The following is a 24,504-nucleotide window of genomic DNA, read 5'->3' as shown; positions in this document are numbered from 1 at the left end:
TAGTAGTGATCTCTATTAGTGTTTTTTCGATTTAGTGTTGTCCTCTAGGGGAAGTGATATGAATTGCAGGATCGTTTGGACATGAGCAACAAGTTCCAATACGCATGTTGTTCCTATAAGATCATGCCAACCCTCTGACTTCAAAATTTGATGTAAAAAATAGAATAGTAACAGCACCGACGATGGTAATGGTGGTGGGGATGATGGTGAAGAAGGAATAAGGAGAAGAGGGGGAAAGGGCAAGGGTGGGGATGTCTGCAAAAAAAGTAAAGGAGCTTGTTTGATTAAAGTAATGGAGAGGAAGAGGGGGAGAGAATCGGAGTAGGGAAGGGATGGTGGGGAAGAGGGAGAGGGATGGGAGAGCAGTGATAGTGGGATGGAAAATAGCTTTGTTAAGTCTGTAACAGAAAATGGTAACTCCGTTACGTCTTAATGGAAAATGGTTAGTGGTGACTGTTTTATTATTTTTTGAAAGTTGAGTGATTGAATTGAAACCTGAGTGACTGTTTTGTCAGCTACCCCAAAGTTGAGTGGCTGTTGGTGTAATTTACCCTTTCATTAATTGAAATGATATTAAAGAATATGTAAGAATAAACAAAAAATAATATATCAATTTCACCTTGAATTATAAAATATTTATAATAAAATATTAGAAGATTTTTAATAATATTAAAATATTATCTAAAATGATAATTTTATTTAAAATTATTTTTTATTTTATAAGATAATATTAAATATCATAAAATATATATATTATATATTATTCAAGATATTATAATTTAAAACATTTTAAAATAAATTCTAATATACTAATTTAAACCATTTATCAATATTGCATAACAATATATTTTTTATTATGAATATCTTATTAAGTTTATGTCCATCATGATCAAGATAAAGGTTTGATATAATTTAAATTCTAATAGTAATTAGAATTAGATCTCTACTTCTTTTATACTTCTTATGTCTATAAATAGAGACTCGATGAAATATTGTAATTTTCCTTTGATTAATAAATTATATTCTCTATTGCTTTCATTTTTTTTGTTTTTTATTCTCCCCATCTCTCTTTATTTTATAACACGTTATCAGCACAATAATTCTCTATTTTTTCAAAATCTTTCGAAGTCGTCCCACAAATCAAATTCATTTTCACCTTAAAATTTCTCCCTTACAACTTCATCTTCAAGATGTTGAAAGATTCCATCTCAGAATAAATTATGGTTCTTATTCCCGATCTTTGATTTACAAGCATGGGTAAAGAAAAGATTTGATAAGAAACTTTTATATTTCGACCATATTTTCTTTTTCAATTAAGGTATGACTACTATTAATTTTTATTTGACATAAATTTCACATTTTGATGGCATTTGATTTTTGTCTTTCTATGTTAATTTTTTTATGTAAAAGACATAATTGTTTATTAGATATGTTTGCTATTACTATGGTATGTTTTCTCTTTCTTTTCTTTTTTTTTTTGGTAAATCATTCTTTTGAATTTTTTTAATTAAGTTATATTATGCATAATATTTAGATGTTTAAAATTTGATTATTAAATTCTTGTTATTAAATATTTTTGAAATTTTATTAAAATTACGGGGAAAATGTTATTAGCCTACCATTGTTGATTAAAGGAAATTTGATAAGATCTATTGAGCCTTATTAACTTGCTAATGTTGAATGATTATATAATATCTTTTAAATTGAACTTATAAATATTTTATTAAAGGAAGATAAGATTTTATAATATATATGTGGTATTAAAATTTGGTACAATGTGTATCGGATAATTTTCAAGCCTTGAACATGAACATTTTGATTATTTATTAAATTATTTTTACTATTAGATTATAAATATTATTACGAAAACAAAGTTGTTTTACTGCTTGTAATAGTGCTTGTGATAATGGTCAAGGTGATGACGATGATGTTAAAGATCTTCATGTGCATTTTTTCTATGTTTTATTTATTATATCATATTTATTATAATTGGAGAATAATCATGACAATATGAATGGATAGATTCTGATTTAAAATCCACGCATGTTTACGATGGTAATTATGAAATAAAAAATCAATAAAGGCATTTAGAAATCTGTCTTACCAGATTTGTTGCATTCTCCGAAGTGAATGTAAACATAAAGAAAATAAAAGATATACTCATAGATAACTAAAAGTAGGAACATAGTGATAAATAAAAGAACAATGAGAATTCTCAAGATACTTTTCAAAGGGTAAAAATAACTTATGTTATCAATGTGATATGAAAGATTATTTGCCGCAAATGTGGCGTATGCCCAAATAATTTGTTTCTGTTAATATTCTTTGAGGAATGATATGAAAAAGTAGTAATGAATTTTATCATTACAGATATAAAATATTTATCTTATATGGTATGAAACAAACAAATATTATTTTAATATTTGATAGTACAAAATTAGTTAAAAGCTCGGAAGAGCTAATATATAAATATTTAAAAGCACAAAATTTGTGATAGTTAATGCATTACTTTTAAAATATATTTTTAATGGATCTCATATTAAGATTGTGAATGAGGAAAATATTATATTTCATATGAATAAAAAAGGATTGGGTTATTAATTTATATTTATATTTATTTTATAATCTTTATGATATTCTTTTGTCATCATCCCAATTAAAAGGTTGAAAGTAAAATATTTGACTGTGAAAGATTTACTTATGAGTAATAGAATATGATAATTCTATCTAAAACTTATTATGGTTGGATGCACTTAAAGTTGTAAGTTCTTTAAAAACTATGAGTATAACTCTATAAGTTCTCAATTAAAATTACGTGGTAAAATATTACTAATGAGAACTTGCAAGAGAGAAAATTTATGTATGAAAAGTCATTGGTTATGTACATGTTATATACCTGAAAAAATAAGATCCACTATCAAAATTTGCTATTAATAGATTTTTGGGCATTTGAAGATTTTGACATATTCTCAAGTGAATACTGCATATAATTATTTAGAAATTATATTTATTGACTTAGTGGTATTATAGACTTCACATTGATTTAGACATTTCCAGTAGTAAATGTCATAATATTACTTATATGTGGATACAAATTAAAATGAATGATAATAAAATTATCAATTTGTTCCAATTTAGTACAATTAGAACACATGTTAAAGTAAACTAGAAGTTTACTAATACAAATGCATTTACTACTTGGCGTGACCAATTAGACTATCCTGGATTATATATGATGTGAAAAGTAATTGAGAATTCATATGGACATTTATTAAAGAACCAAAAGATTCCTTAATTTAAAGAATTCTTATTTGTTGCTTGTTCTCAATGAAAATTGATTCTTAGAAACTCACTAGCTAAAGTTGAGATTTAATGTCTTGCATTTCTAAAATGAATATGAGGTCATTCATCCACCATGTGGATGGTTTTAATTTCATATGATTTTGGTAGATACATCTACAAGATAATCACATGCGTTATCAACTCGCAACCTGTTGTTTGCGAGATTGTTTATTTAAATGATTAATTTCATATTATGTAATTAAAACAATTCATCTTGCTAATGTTTGTGAGTTTATATATCAAGTTTTCAATTATTATTGCATGTCAATTGGGATAAAAGTAGAACATCCTGTAGCTCATGTTAACACACAAAATGATTTAGCTGAATTGTTTATCAAATGCCTTCAACTAATAGCTAAATCATCACTTAAGAGAACAAAACTTTCTATTTTAGCATGAGATTGTATTAATTTACATGTATGCTTCAAGCCAATAAATTATAAATACTCCCCATTACAATTGATTTTAGGTCAAAAGCCAAATATTTCCCATATTACAATTGTTAGATGTGCGGTATATGTTCCAACTGCTCCACAACAACGCACAAAGATGGGTCATAATAAGAGATTGGAAATGTATATTTATATGAGTCTCCTTATAATATTTTTGAGCTATTAATTCAATATTTAGTTATGACATGAGTTGTCAGTTTTCCCAACATTAGTGGGAGAGAATAAAAAGCTGGATTAATAAAGTATTTGAAATAAATTATCAATGTCTAAGATCCTCGTACAAAGCAATGTGAACCGGAAGTTCAACAGATAATTCATTTTACAAATCAACTGCCAAATTCATTAAATCTCACATACCAACTGAAAATGCTCAAATACAAATTGATGTCCTAATAAGGCAAATTGTTAATGTAAAATAAAGTAATCCATGCATGAAGCATGGAAGACGGATCGATTCCAAAAATAAAAATTCTTGTAAAAGTAAAGGAGCAAACATTCAAGATTGTCATAAAGTGGAGGCGGGGGTTCCTAGAGAGACCCATGACATAACTAATTATAAAACTTAAAAAGAGATTTAGGTACCTAAAAATGAAAATGAAAATGATGAAATAAAGAAATCTCGATAAGTTATGTCAATACGAGAAAAAAATAGAACTGAAAAAAAATGTAGTTGTCAACAACAATTCTGCTTATAATGTTGCTATTGAAATAACAAAAGAAAATGAGGATCCTAAGCCTAAATCTACTAAGGAATGTAAAAATAGAAAAGATTGGCCAAAAAGGAAAGATGCAATTCAAGCATAATTGAATTCACTTTCTAAACGTGAAGTTTTTGGACCTGTAGTCCAAACACCTTAATGTGTAAAGTCGATAGGATATAAATGAGTATTTGTGTGAAAACGAAATGAAATTGATGAAGTTGTAAGATATAAAACTCGCCTAGTAGCACAAGGGTTTTCGCAAAGGCCCAACATTGTTGTGAAAAGACATATTGATGCAATCACGTTTAGATATCTGATTAGTTTGACAGTACATGAAGAACTTGACATGCATCTAATAGATGTTGTTACATCCTATTTATATGGTACACTTGATAGTGGAATTTATATGAAAATCCCTAAAGGATTTAAAATTCAAAAAAGATATAGAGTTTCTTGAGAAAATTGCTCGATCAGGTTAAAGAAAAGTTTATATAGATTAAAATAATCTAGACATATGTGGTATAATTGTCTTAGTGAATACTTGTTAAAAGAAGGTTACAAAAATGATCTAATTTTTGCACGTGTCTTTATAAAAGGGTTTGGATCAGATTTTATGATAATTGTTATTTATGTCGATGATCTAAATATTATTGGAACTCTTGAAAAGCTTCAAAACACAATAAATTGTTTAAAGAAAGAATTTGAGATGAAAGACCTTGGAAAAACAAAGTTTTATCTTGGATTACAATCGAGCATTTAAAAGATGAAATTCATGTTCATTAATCAACTTATATGGAAAAGATATTAAAGAATTTTACACGGATAAAGCACACCTATTAAGTACTACCCATTAAGTACTCCGATGGTTGTACGATCGTTAGGTGTAAATAAAGATCAATTTTATCCTTGCAAGAATGATGAATAGTTTCTTTGTTCTGAAGTACCATATCTAAGTGCTATAAGGGCATTGATGTATCTTTCAAACAACACAAGACCTGATATAGCTTTCATTGTAAACTTGTTAGTAAGATTTAGTTCTTCTCCAAACATGTAGACATTGGAATAGAATTAAACATGTATTTAGATATTTTAGATGGACCATTGATATGGGGTTATTTTATTCAAATGATTCAAAATCCCTATTAGTTGGCTATGCTGATGTTAGATATTTATTAGATCTACATAAAGGTTGATCTCAAATAGGATATTTATTTACATGTGGGGTTATTGCCATATCATGGTGTTCAACAACGCAAACATTACTTGTCGCTTCTTCAATTATGCAGAAATAACTACAATACATGAGGCAAGTTGAGAGTGTGTTTGGCTAAGGTTGGTGACCCAACATATCTAGAGGATATGTGAGTTGCCTTTACAGGGAAAGATATCAACTATCTTATATGAAGATAATGCAGCATGTATAGCTCAATTGAAGGGTGGTTACATCAAATGTGATAGAATGAAACATATTTCACCAAATTTTTTCTTCACCCATGATCTTGAGAAAAGAGGTAATATAAATGTTTAACAAATTCGTTCTAGTGATAATTTAGCAGATCCTTTTACTAAGGCATTGCCAACTTCAACATTTGAAAAACTACTACATAAGATTGGAATACGTCAACTCAAAAATGTAATGTAATGTAATGTTGCCATTAGAGGGAGTTTAAAATAAGTTGTACTATTTTTCTTTAACCAATGCTTTGTCCCATTGGGTTTTTCTAGTAAAGGTTTTTAATGAGGCAGCTTGTAATAGAAGATTATGTACTCTTTTTCCTTCATTAGGTTTTTATCCCACAGGGTTTTTTCTAATAAGGTTATAACGATGCATATTATTTACAAATGGACATCCAAGGAAGAGTGTTATGAATATCTTTTCAAGTTGATGTCTATCATGATCAAGATAAAGTTTTAATGTACTTTAAATTCTAATAGTTATTAGAATTAGATTTATACTTCTTTTATACTTCTTATGCCTATAAATAGAGAGTCGATGAAACATTATAATCATCCATTTGATTAATAAAGTACATTCTCTATTGCTTTAATATTTTCTTTATTTTTCCTATCTCTCTTTATTTTATAACAATTTTTATATATTTAAAATATTTTATTTGATACATATTATAATTAAATATAATGATTAAAGTAATATTTTATACTAAATATTATAAATATTTATTTAACAAATAGTTTAAAGTATAAATTTATATTTGAAAATAAATATTATAAGACTTTTCCGTTTATATATCTTACTTTTGTTTGCTCTCTCTTTCTATTTCTTTTTTACTCTCTTACTATACTGAGAAGCGGAGTTAAAAAATTGTTTAAGGAGCTAAAATAAAATTGTATAATTTTGTGATAGTAAAAGTAAAAATTTATCATTTTAATTTTATATCTTTATAATTTTTAAAGTATTAAATTATTTTTTCTTATTCTTAAAGGGTTAAAGTGTAATTTTACTATATTAATTTAAATTTTTAAAATTTAAAATTTAAAAGTGAAAATTTACATTTTAGGACCAGCCCTTGACTCCACCCTTTTACATTAACATAAAAAAGAAATTCACAAAACCCAGTTTCTGTTTGTCATCTTCTGCTACTGTTTCAGATCACAAAACCCAGAAAATCCCAAATTTTCACCAAAAGCTTCATCCATGTTTCTTCTATTTGTATTTCTAATTGGGTGTTTGTTTTTTGGGGGGGGGGTAAAAATCACCCAAAGCTTCATTCCAGTCATTTCTGTTAGTACATTTATTTGAAGTTTAAATATTTAAAATAGTTGTTTTTTTGTCATTAGTCTTAAAGGACCAGTCAGATCCACCACCACCGCTGAATCTCTATTACAGGAAGGGAAGTAATAGGTGTTGAATTCTATTTCTATTGAATCACTTACTTGGTGAACCAAAATTCTAAAGCATTGTGGCATTGTTAAATAGAGGCCGAATGGAATCCCATTCAGCTGAACCAAACATAAGCTTAGTTCATAGGCTTCTCTAACTTAATTTTGAATGCTACAAAATAATTTAATTTTATTGTAGGGATACTTTTCTTAACTTAATTTTGAATGCATTTTACATGTAATTTAATGATGAAAGTAACCCACCATAGTACAAATTTTTGACCTCATTCAATCTACAGTCTGATCGGTAAACCATTTCCAATAAGATCCAATAAAATTTTTTTTATCAACATCATAATGCTCAATAACGTCAATTTTTTCGTTGATATTTGACGCCTTAAGGTCTCAAACACATGCATGTCTCCCTATTGTGAAACCTCAAGTGAACTTTCTTGTCTCCCTATTATGAAACCTCAAGTGAACTCGTACAAAAATGTCCACCTCAAGTGTTACCTACCCTTGCTAAGACAATGAACAATTGAGTAGTTTTTGTGGTTTGGTTGTCTACTCTCTGTATACTATTGACTCCAATTTTATTCATTAATAACTTCAATCTTATATTCATTCATTAATTTTATTTCAATATTTTAATTTTAAAAATTAATTAATTGTTAATTTAGTATATAGATAAATGTCACATTAGTAAAGTTAATAGAGATTAACATTTTCATCTATTTTGAGTGATTTAATGAACAATATAAATTTAAAAGTTAAAATAAATAAAAATTAAGTAAAGTGCTAAAATAATTTTTTTTGTAAAGTAGAAGAACTAAATAAGTCATTATACCTAATTTAAGTAATAAAATAAATGTTTTTAAATTGGTCTGATGGTTGAACCGCTCGACTAATTAGTTATTTAGTCTGATCAATTTAATCAATCTAGTTAAAAATTTATTAAAAATTAAAAAAATTCAATTCAACCTCTCTATATCGATTTTTGAATTAATCGATTAAAATTTTTTTTTCAGATCGATACTCTAATCATTTCTCATGGAACCAATTGATTCGATCCGATTGATATAACATTGATAAAAAAAAATAGTTTACATATCATTTTAGGTAATTTTTATACGAAGAAAATGGGAATAATCCATTAAAAAAAGAAAATGGGAATAATTTAGCGGTGATTTATGAATTAAGCAATTTTCTTACAGTCTCTCTCTCCCCTGTCCCCAAAATCCCAAATTAATAAACCCTAATTCTTTCTCCTCTCTCTGTCTACCGTTTCTCTCCGCAAGTATAAATCTTGCCTTTTGAATCAGTCATCTCTTTTGGTGGTTGCTCCCCTTCTATTCTGAATTGGTCCTTCAACGTTAACAGAAGTAAGTAATTTGGCATCTAAATTTCAATAAAATCTCTTAATAAATTTCTCTACAGCGATGGCTGATGCATCTCATCTACATGCTGGTTATCACTATTTTAAGAGCAATAATAATTTGGGTTTTTCGAACTTGGTTGATTGGTTTGCTCGAATGTTAAAAGCTTGAAATTTTAGGAGATTTTTTAAACATTGGGTTCTTGGGTTTCTCAATGAGTTCCTGTTTTTCTTTGAGTGAGAAATTGGGAAAATTTGTAGTTCCTTGAGTGGGCAGGGAGTTGTTTTTCTTGTTTCTAAGTTTAGTTTTGGTTTTACGTTGAAAATTTTAGTGTTGTATGATGTTGAACTATGGATTCAAAATCAATTATTTTCATCAATAATACTCTGTTTGGTAGTTCAGAAAGCAGAGGAATTGAACTGAATTTGAGAACTAGTTTTCATTTGTTTCAAGAAGCATTATGCTGCATTTTTTATTCAATGAATTTCAATGTATATATTTCAGCTACCAATGTAGTTTATTTACTAACAATTTCACTATGACTTTTTTTTTGCAGGTTTCTCAAACTATTCTCTTCATTTTCCCGAAAAGTCTCTTCTTTCCTAGAAAAGTTTTGATCTTTGAGTAATAAAAGGTTTGCTTCATAATTCCATCAACTTTTTTTTATCACGTTTGAAAAATAATTCTAAAAATTAACAATTTATGACTTAACTTTTCATTTTTTACTAGTTTGGACTCTCGAGTCTTTGCCTAAATATCATCTACTTGGATCGTTTCCTATCAGTTTTTGAATTACATGCAAGTTCAGACGTTAGCCTCAATTTTGGTTTTTTCTGTTATTGCATCATAACAATATCCATGTACATTTCAACTTTTTTATAAAAAAATTATGATGAATGCTTAAGTGTATCCCAATAATGCAGTCCACTTCGATTAGATTAGATTAGATGAGCAAAAAACTTGAATTGATTAGTTACTTTTATTTTTGTTACTAAAACCTAAGATGTAAGATTTTGATACTTTCAACTTCATAATCAATTAATTTTTATTTCCAAGTTACACTAATTTATGATGAAACAAATCCATAAAACTATACCTGTCTTGATACTATTTGATAAATTAATGTCTTAGGTTTTCATCATAAATCAATGTTTTGTATTTGGGTTGACCTTAAATTAATCTGCAATATTGTCCATCCGCTTGGACTGTAATTTGACGTTGCACTCTTCAACATTTTCAATTGATTTAAACTTAAAAGAAAAATCAATATTTTCAATTATTAATTAATTTATTTAATAAGTAATTGTTAATGGATACGAAGAGAAGAATGAAAACAAGATAAGAATAGACTGATGAAAAGTTATTTATATTTCATCTCTAGAGTTAGCCTATTTATATACAAGTTTATATAGTGTAAATAAGGACACAAAATAAAACTCCTAAATTTAATCCCTAAGAATCTGTAACACCCCCCCTTAAGCTGGAGCATAGGTATTGATCATGCTCCACTTGTTACATAAATAGTTAACCCGTTTCGTGCCTTTGTAAACAAATCAGTAAGTTGTTCTCTTGTCTTCACATAACCTATGGAGATTGAATTGTCCAAAATTTTCTCCTGAATAAAGTGACAATAAATCTCGATGTGTTTGGTTCTTTCATGAAGAGTTACTCGATTATTGCACAAGAGCTTTGCTGTTGAGGAATACTCCAACCCAATTTCAGTTAACAGATGTCATATCCACATAATTTCACACGTGGGCTGTGCCATAGCCTTATTTCAATTCTGCACTAGACTGAGATTCAACATTTTGCTTCTTGCTCCTCCATGATACTAAGTTTCCACCAACAAAAACACAATATCCAGTAGTAGACCTCTTATCTATCTTAGATTTGGCCCAATCAACATTTGCAAAACACTCGATACGGGTATGCCCATGATTGTTGTATAATATGTTCTGTCCAGGAGCTCTTTTCAAGTAACATAAGATCTGCTCTAGGGCTGCCCAATGTTTGACAATGGGGGCAGACATAAACTGGCTAACAATACTCTCAACAAATGCAATATCCGAAGGAGTTACCGGTGAGATAATATGATTTCCCAACTATCCTTCTATACCTCTTAGGGTCATCAAAGAAATCACCATCATCTTTGTAAGAGACACATTGGTAACCATTGGAATAGTACAAGGTTTGGCTACCAACTTTCCAATTTTTGCTAGTAGATAACATGCTTTTACTGAGACGTAAAAAATTCCTTTCTTGCATCTCATCACTTCTATCCTCGAAAAATACTTCAATTGACCTAAATCTTTTGTGTGGAACATGGTATCCTAAAAATACTTTAGAGATGAGATCCATGCAGCATCATCTCTTGTAATAACAATGTCATCAACATATACTACAAGAAGAATAACTCTAGCCTCATATCATTTATAAAACACAGAATGATCACAATTGCTTTTCTTCAACCCAAACTATTGAACCAGCTCATTGAACTTTCTAAACCAAGCACAAGGGCTTTGTTTCAATCAATAAAGAGATTTTTTCAGATGACAGACTTTTTCATACTTTCCCTGAGCAACAAATCCAAGTGGTTGCTCCATATATACTTCTTCTTGGAGGTCCCCATGAAGAAAGATGTTCTTTATATCTAATTGGTGAAAAGGTCAATTATGAAAAGTGGCTAATGAGATGAATAGATGAACAGAGGTGAGTTTTGCCACATGAGAGAGTATTTGAATAATCCACACCATAAGTGTTAGCATAACCTTTTGCAACTAATCTAGCTTCAAGTCTAGCAATTGAGCCATTTGGATTTACCTTAATGTTGAATACCCATTTGCACTCAACATGTTTACTAACAAGTAAATCCACTAGGTCCCAAGTACCATTTTCATCTAATGCATGTATTTCCTCCAACATCGCATCACACCAACTAAGATGATTCAAAGCCTCTAGAATTGTCTTAGGAATAGAAATAGAATCTAGGGATACAATTAAAGAGCAAGGAGACAAATGGTTATATGAAACAAAATTAGAAATAGGATAGGTACATTGGTGTTTACCTTTACGTAGAGCAATGGGAAGGTTAAGGTCACTTGGGGTTGGATCAGACAGTGGAAACACTGGTAAAAGGGTTGGATTTGATAATGAAGAAACAGGTATCAGACATGTATCATGAGTCTCTTTTTGTCTGGAGGAAACTTGAGTAGCCAATGGCGGAGTTGGATTAGTGACAGTGTACATTAATCAATCATCTTCCTCCCCTTGTCTTGGAAGATTTTAAGGCGATTCTTTTGAAAAGAATGATACTTGGTTTGAGAATGCAACATTTGTAAACACCAAATATTTCTTGAGGTCTGGACTATAACATCGGTATCCCTCTTGAAGGCAAGAATATCCCTAAAAATAAACTTTTAAGGATTTTGGATCCAACTTAGTGACATGAGGCCGAACATCTCGAACAAAACAGGTACACTTGAAAATTCTTGGTTTCATCGGAAATAATGGTTTTGATGGAAATAGAACATTGTATGGGTTATCACCATCCAGTACGGAGAAAGGCATGCGATTGATCAAAAAATAGGTTGTTGAAATAGCATCAGTCCAAAATTATTTAGGAATTTTTGTTTGAAATAAAAGAACTCTAATTGTCTCTAGGAGATGCCTGTTTTTCCGTTCAGCTACCCCATTATGAGATGGCGTGTCAACATGAGGATTGATGAAAAATCCCATTTTGGATCATAAAGGCTTTGTAAGATTTGGAAAAGCATTCTTTAGCATTATCTTTGCGCAAAATTTGGATAGGCACACCAAACTGAATTCTTATCTTAGCACAAAAAGTCCGAAAATGAAAAAACACCTCTGACTGATTTTTCATAAAATATATTCACCTCTGAGTGATTTTTCATAAAATATATCCATGTTATTGGAGAATAATCATCCACAAACGTAACAAAATACTAGAATCTAGGTTTAAATTCTACCGAATATGGTCCCCAAACATTTGAGTGTACTAATTCAAAACTGGAATTAGATCATTTGTTAGATCTCGGGCTTAAGGGGCTCCGTCGATGCTTCACAAAGTGACATGCTTCACATTCTAACAAAGGTAGGTTTTGAAATTGTGGACATAACTTATTCAACAAAGAAAGAGAAGGATGTCCCAATTGACAATGTGCTTTGATCGGATAGAGAACATTAGGACAAGTAACGAATCAAGGAACCCACGAGTCGAAAATACAAAGACCATCAAATGCATATCCTTTACCAATAGTGCGTTTCGTCACAAGATCCTGCAAAAGACAATGGTGGAAAAAATGAGATGGTGCATTTTAGGTCACGGTTAAGTTTACTGACTGAGATTAAATTAAAGGTGAGTTTAGGTAAATTTAATACTGATGATAAGGTGATAAATGAAATTAGGTTAGTACTTTCAGAACCAACAACTTTATAAGTGATTCCATTAGCATTAACAATAAGAGAAGGTGAATCTTGTGATTGAAAGGTAGAGAAGGATTGGGATTACCTGTCATGATATGTAGATTCTGATTGATGACCAATTTGAATGAAGAAAATAAAACATGCATTAGATTTAGCTGAATCCATAAATGAAGCAAAAGGAGCCACAATAAGACGGAAGGTAGCAAAACCAACAAAAGGAAACACTAAAAATGGTCCAAAACAATCCTGAGTAGTACTCAAACAGTGTTGAGCAGTATCCAAACAATGCTCGTGAATAGTACCCAAACAATGTGAAACCTTAAAGAATAAAAATAAAAATAAAAAGACCCACGGATCTTCAATTGATCAAGCATTAGACCATCGGGCTATAATTGGACCAAGAAGTCGATGTTGGAGACGGAAGCCGTGGCCTAACACTGCCCCACGTGCCCACATGCGTCCGCACGTGAAGAGAGTACTTGGATCTTTTGGCGGCGCATGGTGCTTACATGCGGACCCCTTGGACACCGGAATTAGCAGTTTAGTTGTCGAGCTAGTGGCGTACCTTCCTGTGCTAGTGGAAACAACAAAATACCCTAATGATTCGTGTTCCAAACAACAAACACGAACTCATTGAATAGAGCCAAGTGGCTTTGATACCATGTTGATGAATACAAAGAGAAGAATGCAAACAAGAAAAAAATAGATTAATGAAAAGTTACTTATATTTCATTTCTTGAGTTAGCCTATTTATATACAAGTTTGTATAGTGTAAATAAGGAAAGAGAATAAAACTCCTAAATTTAATCCCTAAGAATTTGAAACAATATTAATTATCAATCATATATTAATTAGATTTTATGGTAATTAATAAAATATTTATTTATTTAGAATGTTATTCGTTTACAGTATGTTTGGTTGACTATAATGCTAAACCATTACAGCTGAATTGAGTTACCCATTCCTATTCCATTATTTGGTTGGCTGTAATGGGCTATTGCAGCCCTATTCCATACAGCCTTATTCAAGGCAAAACTGCCGTTTACCATTCGGCACTCTACTCACGAAATACCCATTCAGCGTGTGTGATTTCAACTTTACCCTTCTCCCTCTTTTTCATTCTCACGTCTGAAGCAACTTCTTTTTTTCATTCTTCCCATTTCCTTCCAACCTCTCCCTCTTTTTCATTCTCACGTCTGAAGCATCTTCTTTTTTTCATTCTTCTTCCCATTTCCTTCCAACCTTCTCACTCTTTTTCATGCTTCTATCCTGACCAACCCTTTGACAAACCCTATTGTTTAGTTTTATTTTTCCCTTTGCTCTCGTCTCGCTTCCTGTGAAGGCTAAAGCGGCTCCTTTCTTTCAGCTACCCACGCTTTCAAGCTTCCAACTTTTCCAGAAGCTCCAAGGCTGAAACCGAGGAGAAGACGCTACAATTACTAATTTGGGATTCCATCCTCAGTTTTGGCTAATACCCTTTCCAAGGTATAAAGCTCTCGTTATTAATTTCATCATTTCATTTCAAGCTTTATGTCCTTAGTTCTGATATGGGTTACTTTTATTCGACTCGTTCCTGCTCAAAATTTGGTCCTTTTTGAGTAAATTAGTCTATGCTTTTGATTAGTTTGATAGTGGCTACCATATCATATGTTTCTTTTATGCGAAACACTGCTTTGCTCCTTCGAATTTGGAACTGGTAGACTATTGTTTGCCTTTAGTCTGCTATATATATATGGTGTGGAAAAGTTATTGGTATTTGTTATATCTAATTTCTTTGTTTTAAAAATTTTTCATTGGGAAACTTTTTTGTTAAAGAAAGCCATTCTTGTGTTTGATTATAATGAATATATATAGACTTCCTTTTATCATTTCTGATTTGGTTTGATTTTATTGTAACTTGTTATAACCAAACTGAAATTCGAATTCAATTGCTATAGGTGCCTAACATAATGTCATGGTCAAGATTTTCTAGTAGAATTTATTGTTCAATGTTCATTGCTTTCTTTTTTGCTGCTGCACTTGCAGTGACACATAGGTGCCTAACATCATGTCATGGTCAAGAATTTCAAGTAGAATTTCTCTCTTGAATCACTCGAATAATCTACGGATTTTGTCACAGGAATCAAGGTAATCACCATGTTACCAATATACAAATTTGGGCCTTTTAATTTTGCTTGTGCCATTTGGAACTTTTACTTGAAGAACTAAGACACAGGTATTTATGCTTGGTTGTAAAAGCCTAATAATCTAAATTATTCTTTCACAGACTTGCTTTAGCCTTTAAAGGGTAATTCTCTGAAATTTGGATACATCCAGAGTTCAAAAATTTTTTCTTTTCCATTTCATATTTCTCCCAAGTCCCAACCTTAATGCAAGCATGCTATTCTAAGAAGTGTATTACCCGAGTGAACATTTTTTGATGCTCCAGGTTTCTTCCTGATTCTTTATATTCGAGTTACAAGTTCTTTAAAGCTTCTTCTGGGTGTGGCAACAATGGTCTGATGCCAAGATGGGAATTTAGCACAAAGCCTCTAACAAGGTCTTTTGATTTCCATCCTTATGGTTCTCGATGTTTAGTGAGATTATCTTCCTTTAGCAGTCAGCGCCACTATGCTTCTCATGCATCCCATGCTTCCACTGAGCGGAAATCCAAAAAGACTCTTTTGTATCTTACTGCATTAGTGTTTGCAATGGTGGGAAGTAGTTACGCTGCCGTCCCACTATACCGAAGATTCTGCCAGGCTACTGGGTATGGTGGTACTGTCCAACGACGTGAGGTGAAGCTGAGTTTGTGCTATTTTTTATCCTATCATTTTACTATTTTCAGGCTTTTCTTTTCTTTTTTCTATTGGTTTTCAACCAGAACATATACTTGTTTTCTTTAGAGTGTTGAAGAAAAGATTGCTCGGCATGAAAAAGATGGGACAGTAGCAACAAGGTGCGCTTTCTAGGCTTTGGATGTAAGAGCTTATCTTTATCTATATTTTTCATGATTATCATCATAATGTCCTTTCTGTTAATTTTATTGTGATTCTATTTCAATGCTTAGTTTTTGTACTGTTTTATGTGTTGAACCTGGTTCTGGGGTTTGTTTCTGCTTGTAACATTCTCAGTTCTACTTTTTGACATTTTCTGCTTAGATATGTATATGTTTCTTTGGTTAGTTGTAATCATGATTATTTATTATTATTATTATTGTTTTTAAAGTGAGATTTGTGGAAGAATGGGACAGAAACGAGTTCCTATGAGAGTGATAAGGCTTTATTCTAACTTTTATTCATTCCCTCAATGAGAAACCGGTTACCATTCTTCTTATTAGAAAAATGATGGGAAAACGTTGAAACTTGTTTGTTGCAAGAAACATTTGAGGATGATGGGGAAACAACTTAAACCAATAATGGTCTTAGTATGTTATTTCTGAAACAAATCAAGAGGGGAATGGGATGTTTTATGAGGCAAAACCATAAAAGGTGTCATAAGACAGATTGCAGGGTATCACTCCCTTCTGATTATACTCTTTATACAGATGCGACTTTTTTACAAGAGGGTAACAAATAGGAGTGAGGTGGTAAATTTTGGTATCATTCATCACTTCACATCAGCCAGTTTGATTCAATTCAATTCATGCATTTCTAAAGATGCTATTATGAAGCTGTTAGACTTGCATCACGATATGATCTTTCTTGTACTTCTATGCCTTTGTTTGAGAAATTTTCTCTTATCCTTTTAGGGAGATAGTAGTGCAATTCAATGCTGATGTGGCGGACGGAATGCCCTGGAAATTTGTTCCAACTCAAAGAGAGGTTCTTAACTTCTCTGTTGTTTTGGGGCACTGTAGAGTGGTGCTTTTATCAATTATTTTCTTATTTTTTTTATTTTTCTGCTAGGTGAGAGTCAAGCCTGGAGAAAGTGCTCTTGCTTTTTATACTGCTGAAAACCGAAGTTCAAAACCCATAACTGGTGTCTCTACTTATAACGTCACCCCTATGAAGGTACTGATACTTTCTCATGCTCCATTATGAAATTTGGATCTTTGAAATTTGTTATTTCTAAAGTTAAGTTATTGGTGTTTGTTTAGATCTTTGTCAACCTCTCAAACGTTATTTGGTTGTGTGAGCCATTAGGCTTTTTAACCATTTCTTGCTAGCTTAGGTTTGACTTGTGCTGTTTAGGCTTGAATTATGTACATGATTTAGTAGTCTTCCTTTCAATATTATTGTTCAAATAATTTATTCTGTGTCATATCCTTGTTACTACATTTCTAGTTTGGATTGAGAAAATTGTCTGCTGAGCTCTGCTACTCATTTTTCCTCTTGTGCATGTCATAGATTCCATGACATACACTTCCTTTTCTCTTTCTCACTCCGTGTCTAAATTTATTTCTGGAATTTTTCAGTGGAACCCGCATGAGTCTATGCCTAATCTCTTATAAAGCATGTTTGAAGGTTTCCGGTATCATTATTTTATATTTATAGTTTGCCATTGGGGCTTCTAGGTGTCACAATAGGAGAATCTGCAATATTGTTTTTCTAATGGTCTTAGCCAGGAAGAATCTGTATTACAACTGTTAATTTAATCGGAATATTTCTTAATGAGGGTATCTTCAAGTTTGAGATAAAATTATTGCAATCAACTCTTGTTTTAATTTTCCTTTTGCAAGCAACAAAGGAAAAAATATTTATGTAAGATAGGCCTAAAATATCCAATAGCTAAGATAGAATTCCAATCCTGAAGATGGCCCGTGAGGCAGGTTAAAGCTCACTTTCGAACCACGCAGTTATTTTCATATGTTTGTACCAATACTTGGCTTTCTTTATCCTCTAATTTTTTTATTTTTTATTTTACATAGTTTGATTATCCTTTTCTACAAATTGGATGACCAAAGAAACATTAGGTGAAATACAATGAGCTTCTTATGAGATGATAAGCTAGAAAGTGGAAGCAAAAAAACCTTTAGGGCGAAAAAATTGATTACATTGGAACACATTAACTTACTGGTAATGTTTGTCATTATCATATCACAAGCCTTAAAGCTTTGACTCGGTTTCTTGCTTGTTCGTGTTCCTCTTCAGGCTGCTGTTTATTTCAATAAAATCCAGTGCTTTTGCTTTGAGGAGCAGCGTCTTCTTCCTGGAGAGCAGATTGACATGCCTGTAAGCCTTTTTACTGTTGAAAAGGCAAAACTAGTTGGTGATTGTCAACTAACCTGTACTTTCTTGCAGGTTTTCTTCTACATAGATCCTGAGTTTGACACAGATGCCCGAATGGATGGTATAAACAACCTGATTTTATCATATACTTTTTTCAAGGTTTCCGAAGAATAGAAGGGGGATATATAAATTCATAGTGAAAATAGAATATCATTCACATGAGAATAAAAACTATTGGTTAGGATCCCATTTTCATATACTGGGAGAAGAGGGAGAAGAAACATTCTTTTGTCGGAATTATTTTGTTATTACAGTCTCCTTTAACCTCTTTATGGGGGAAACAGTCTATTTTTGTACCAGGCTCCTCCCTCTTCATACCAAGGAAGTGCAGAACTTGTGTAAAATCCTTGGCTGTTCTAGTATGGAGTAAATGCGATGTCACTGTCCGTATGTGTTTTATCTACTATGGAGTTCCTATCACTGTTTGTCTGCGTTGGTCGTTGTGAGTTTTCAATCATACCAAGTACATACACGAGCATATTCATCGTAATCTCTTGATATAATTCAAGAGATCTTGTGCATTGAAAAGGAAAAAAATGAACATAATCAAATTAACTAAAAATGGTAGGTTTTAATATATGAGTTAGTAATAAACTAATTTTAATTGCTAATATTTAGTGATATATATGATTTGTTTGCGACAACAATAAAGAAAATGTTTTTCATTCGTAGTAAGTTTAAATTTATAATAATAATTTTTATTTTATATCTAATGTTTTAACACTTGTAAGTTAGTGTGATGAAGTTGTTGATACCATATATAAAAATACTAAACCAATTCATTTCGGTACAAGGAATAATATTTCTATCAACTGTGGAAGATGGGAACCCTATCCCAAGTGTAACTTTAAAAGAAAAAGAAAAAAAAGGCAGCCTAAGCCTTGCAAATTCGTCATCCACTTCCTCTTTTATTAGAAGAATCTGCATTTAACTTTAAATTCAACTATGGTATCATCTGCTTCTGAATCTTTTTGTATAATAAGCCAATGCTCTTCTATCCACTGAGTGTAAGTGATGAATGCTTTGCCTCATTAGACAAAGGAAGCAATACATCAAACCTAGATTTGTTGTTGGTTTCTATCGATTTCCTCATAATTCTATTTTCTTTACAATGTCAAAGTTCATTGATGAAGAATGCACTTGTTTGATGTTCATTGGATCATGTCTACAATAATTAATTACCAGAATGATTTGAGATTTTATTTCCTTCAACTATTTTTGGGTTTGATTATCAAATAAATTCATGAATCTATTTGGATTTGATCAAATTGGTTCATCATGGATGTTTGGATTTGATCAAATTGGTTCATCATGGATGTTTGGATTTGATCAAATTGGTTGGTTTAATCAGGAATTGGTTGAGTATCAAGTTAGAAAAGACATCAAATTGGTTGCCTTAGGTTGGGTATCCAAGTTGGAAAAGGCATCAAATTGGTCGCCTTATGTATTTATATAAATTGTTGAATTAGGTTAAAAAACTAGTTAATCGGTTTTTAATTTTTATAAATATTATTTTTATAATTTTTTAATAATTTAATTAATTAATTCATTGATAAATTAGTGGTAAAATCAATTTGACTATCGACTTGGTCCTTACAACTTTTGGCTTGTAACTTTTTGTTAATATATGAATATTATGCTTGAATGTGAAATATAATTTTCAAGTTATTTATTACTTCTAATATTTTATTTTTATTGTAGAATAATTAAATTATTTGTTTCATTAATGATATTTTAGCACATTAAATATGCATTGTAGTTTAAAAATAATAAAGTAGATTATATATTTTTTATAGTATGATATATTTTAATTTTTAATTCATATAATAATAATTAGATTAAGAATGTTATTAAATTATATTTTTTATTAAATTATATTTAATAATAATTATGTTAAAATATGGTTAAATTATTTATTATTTTATTAAATTATTTTCAATAATAATCTTATTAAAATTTAATAACAAAACAATAATCATCTACCTAAAAAAATTAGCTAAGGGTAATTTGATCATTTTAGTTTTTTTCCTTAAGCTATTACAACATCATTCCATTTAACCAAACATAATAATACTATTACAGTTTTATTCCATTCTATTCAACCAAACAGTTGAATTACTTATTACAGCTCTATTCAATTACAACCCTATTTCATTAGAACTATAGTGAACCAAATGTACCCTTAGTAATTAAAATGTGGTAATAGTAACTAAATAGTTAAGAACTTATCATATTGCATAACATGTTGAATTTAAATCTGACACTAACACCATTTTTGGTTCAATGTAATGTGCTATCTATTTAAGGGCCCTACTAAACATGTGTTTGGTTGAAAGGAATTTGTTTTTATGCGTCATGTCATTTAGCCCTTTTTTCCAATTGTATTTCGAGTGCAGCCTGAATAACAATTCATTGGCCCCCATCTATATTGTAATTTAGCCATGGGAGGTAGAGGAAGCAAAAATTAAACTTCCATTGTTGCATCAGTATTCACCATTGTTTCCACCACAAATCATCTTGACCCTAAAGTAATGTTAGTAACAAACTCCTCACTCACCCAAATCTGCTAGTTTCTATCTTGGTTTAGAACCAAATGCAGAACTCTCTCTGTCTTGGTCTCGCCCTTTGTCTGCCATTCTCCAATTTGCAAGTTCAATGACATAAACATATATATCAAAATCATTTGGAAAACAGGGTTTTCTCTTCTTCTTTTCCTTCTATTTAATTGATTAATTTTCTGTTTGAAAGATCTTTAGATTTGGTTTGTGAAAGTATTGTTGAATGCTCAGACTGCTCACAGTAGTTCTCTTTCACCTTAGTATTGGATTATACCATCACATTCTTAGCTTTTTAATTACTTAAAGTAGTTCACCTTCTCCTTAATTGCTATTATACTGTTGAAGATCTGTGTTTTGTCTTCATTAGCATAGATTACTTGTTACATATGTAAGTTGTTAGATGTTTTCTATGGTCATTCTGTGCAAAGAATGCTATTGCAGAAAAGATATTTGTGTTATATATTTGATAATAGAGAAAAACTATTTGCTTGTGTTGATGTGTTGTTTCCTTAATTGTTATCAACAGGCTGTCTCAAGAGGTCTTGAAGAGAAGGCCCCTAAGAAACCTGCATCAAAAGCTACTGAAAAGAAAGGGGAAACTGTTGAAGTAGCTAAATAAGAGCCCCTTGATCCTGTGGCTGAGAAACTTCGCCAACAAAGGTAAAATTTAATACTTTTAGCTTCTAGAGTTATGACACTAAGAAACTTCCCCAGTTATTCAAAGTGGGTGTTACTGCATCTGCACTTGTTTGATTTAAGCTCATCCAAGTTAAGAACTATTGCTTTGTAGGTCCTCTAAACAACATTAGTTTTTTCTTCCCATTTGCATACTTGGATCTCAGAAGTTTGTGGCATTCTTTACTCGTGGTTAAAATTTTCACTTAATTTAGGATTTTAAATCAATTTTGAGGAATAAATGGCATAATTTTTAAGATCATATATTCATTGGAATCCTTAGCCTTAGGCAGTTAGGCTTGCTTCATACAACCTGGAAAAAATATTTATTCAATTGAAAAGATTTAGTGAAAATCCAACATAACCCTATTACTTAATGAGGGTGAAAATATTATGTGTAGTATATATAGATATAGATGTAATAGAAAAAAGGTAGTCAGATACTGGGCTTACATTGGGTCAAACAATCCAAGAAAAAACATTTTGAAGTTTCAGCCTGTAATTTGTTTTTGGGTCGGTGACAGCACATTTCAACTCCCATTTCAATATTCAAAAAGAAGAAAAAGGGTTTCATAGTGAGCTCCTCTATCAGTTGCCTGCTGCATTTCATTGTTCAAAACAATAAGGTTTGAATGCAGAAGTCGTAAAAATGGAATGTGTTGTTCAAGGAATTATAGAGACACAGGTAAAAATTCATGCCAAAAGTACTTTTTTTAACCAACTTTGGAAATCATGTTAAGAAGATTTTGGTTTCTGTTCTTTTTTTTTGAGATTTGCAGTACGTTGAAGCACTCGAAATTCTACTTCAGGGTCTTTGTGGGGTTAATAAAGAACGCTTAAGAGTCCATGAAATTTGCCTTAAAAGTGGCCCAAATCTTGGTAAGTATTCACGTTCTCACTTTGCCAAAGTTCTAATTTTTCTTACAAGCCTATGAAGTATCAGATGATAGAAGCAATTTTTGCTTTTTGGTTTTTCTTGTAAATGAATTTCCTGCTTAATCATGTAGTTATTCATGAGTCATCACTTGCTTTATTTGTAATATAAGACTAGTAATTAATAAACCTCTTGATCAAATTGTTTGGTTATGCGCTGCTAATGCTATGAATTTCACAGGATTTGTTGCTTCAGAGGTCAGATTATTGTGTGATCTTGAGCAGTCTGAACCTACTTGGTAAACCAGAATTTTTAGTTTTGTTAATTTTGGGTATTTGATTGTTATTTTGGATGTTTATAGCCTTCTATATTGTTTGTAGGACTGTTAAACATGTTGGGGGTGCATTGAGGGGTGCTGGGGCAGAGCAAATTTCTGTTCTGGTTAGGAGTATGGTAGAAAGCAAAGCAAGCAAGAATGTGCTTCGATTATTTTATGCACTCGGATACAAGTTGGATCATGAGCTGCTGAGAGTGGGAATCACCTTTCATTTCCAAAGGGGTGCTCAGATAACAGTAACTGTTTCATCTGTTAATAAGATGCTAAAACTGCACGCAACCGATGAGGCTGTGCCAGTAACACCTGGTATACAGCTGGTAGAAGTGACCGCCCCTGCAACATCGGAAAATTATAATGAAGTCGTTGCTGCTGTGTCTTCCTTCTGCGAATATCTTGCACCGTAAGAAATTAATCTGCCTTCTCAACATGCATGATTATTGCCCAACTTGTCTATCTTATCCAATTTTTACTATGTGCTTAGAAACTGACACTAATTTATAGATGGTTGTATTTTATTGAACTGATACAAGCTTGTGGTGTTTAATTTTACAGGCTGCTGCATTTGTCAAAGCCAGGTGTTTCAACCGGTGTTGTGCCTACGGCTGCTGCAGCTGCTGCATCTCTTATGTCTGATGGTGGGGGCACAACCTTGTAACTGGATTTGTAAAATTGCAGAATGTTGATTATGTACTTTTGCATAGTTGATTCATTCTCCTCGTATATGGCTATCAAACATAATGTCACTGTAGTTTTAATCTCAAGACACATGATTAGACTGTAAAAACGATGGGGGAATTTATGGAGCTTCTGGATGGGATGTGTACAGGTTAGTTGAGCTTTAAACACAGAATTTCTATACTACAACTTCTTGAAATTAATATTCGTGAGATGAGCCATCATCAGGTTAAGCATAGTTTATTTCACAAATGAGTTAAGAATTTTCCACAAGTTTTACATTTTTAAAAATATATATATTAAATTATGGTATATATCACTTTGTTAATTTCATTTGTGGAATTAGAAAATTTTATTAATAACGAATACCATATTTGAAGACTTAGCTTGTGTTGACACCATGCTTGGTTGAGTGTAATCCCATAACTACTACTTGTCTATTCGGTGGGTTTAAGTTATTACTTTGTTTGGTTAGGGGAGTTGGCGAACCGGCCCGTAATGGAAATGGATGCTATTACGGGATGGCCTGTGATAGTCACTCCATGACAAGGGCTAAGAATAGGGATTCCATTTCAGATGAAATGAAAATGTAATCGAAATTATAGATGGACCAAAATATCCCTTCTTTATATTGTTTGCTCGCTTGGTTTTTCAAATTTCTTTCTCCAAATTGAAATCTACGTTTGAAATCGGCGACTTGTAGATGCTCTGTTCACTCGCTTTAAGTTGTTTATCCTAATTGAAAGGTAAATTATGTTAAAATTTCTATATTATTCATTTTCCATCTTCATCTCTTTTCGAAAGACTTTGCCTTTTTTTTTTTTTAATGTTGTGTTTCCTTGAATTTGGCTTAATTTGGGTATGATTTTTTCCCTAAATTAACAAAGAAATGTGAAGATTTAAAAAATAAATTTGCTTTTTTTTGGATTTTCTTTTTTCCCCGACTATTACTTTGCCAATGTATTTTTTTTTCCTAGATGAACAAAAAAATTATAGAAAAAAAAATGCTTTTATCAAGTC

General features: G+C 31.2%; 2 protein-coding genes across 8 annotated transcripts; both read left to right on the top strand.

Annotated features, from left to right (window-relative positions):
* The first annotated feature begins 8,510 nt into the window (after positions 1-8,510).
* On the top strand, positions 8,511-18,768 carry LOC108470104 (cytochrome c oxidase assembly protein COX11, mitochondrial-like). 5 transcript variants are annotated; one of them, XM_053021973.1, is made up of 10 exons: positions 8,511-8,718; positions 9,269-9,346; positions 14,522-14,640; positions 15,275-15,370; positions 15,584-15,932; positions 16,041-16,093; positions 16,886-16,958; positions 17,043-17,147; positions 18,228-18,308; positions 18,378-18,768. In XM_053021973.1, the coding sequence occupies exons 5-10, from the start codon at positions 15,657-15,659 to the stop codon at positions 18,477-18,479; spliced, it is 690 nt and encodes a 229-aa protein (XP_052877933.1). In that variant the 5' UTR covers positions 8,511-8,718; positions 9,269-9,346; positions 14,522-14,640; positions 15,275-15,370; positions 15,584-15,656; the 3' UTR covers positions 18,480-18,768. The 5 variants fall into 5 exon arrangements, with proteins under 5 accessions (XP_052877933.1, XP_017626805.1, XP_017626808.1 ...); XM_017771316.2 differs by having other exon boundaries at positions 15,181-15,282; XM_017771319.2 differs by lacking the exon at positions 14,522-14,640.
* Positions 18,769-20,732: 1,964 nt separating this feature from the next.
* Positions 20,733-23,659, top strand: LOC108467487 (mediator of RNA polymerase II transcription subunit 18). Of its 3 annotated transcripts, none has more exons than XM_017768112.2 (7): positions 20,733-20,898; positions 21,450-21,583; positions 22,123-22,283; positions 22,378-22,477; positions 22,713-22,770; positions 22,853-23,209; positions 23,362-23,659. In XM_017768112.2, exons 3-7 carry the CDS (start codon positions 22,248-22,250, stop codon positions 23,462-23,464), a joined length of 654 nt encoding a protein of 217 aa, XP_017623601.1. In that variant the 5' UTR covers positions 20,733-20,898; positions 21,450-21,583; positions 22,123-22,247; the 3' UTR covers positions 23,465-23,659. The 3 variants fall into 3 exon arrangements, with proteins under 3 accessions (XP_017623601.1, XP_017623599.1, XP_017623602.1); XM_017768110.2 differs by having other exon boundaries at positions 20,733-21,060; XM_017768113.2 differs by having other exon boundaries at positions 20,733-21,164.
* The last annotated feature ends 845 nt before the right edge of the window (positions 23,660-24,504 follow it).

The sequence above is a fragment of the Gossypium arboreum genome, chromosome 11 (genome assembly GCF_025698485.1).
Source record: "Gossypium arboreum isolate Shixiya-1 chromosome 11, ASM2569848v2, whole genome shotgun sequence".
In the NCBI taxonomy this organism is placed as follows: Eukaryota; Viridiplantae; Streptophyta; class Magnoliopsida; order Malvales; family Malvaceae; genus Gossypium; species Gossypium arboreum.
This window is presented reverse-complemented; position numbering and strand designations above follow the sequence as displayed.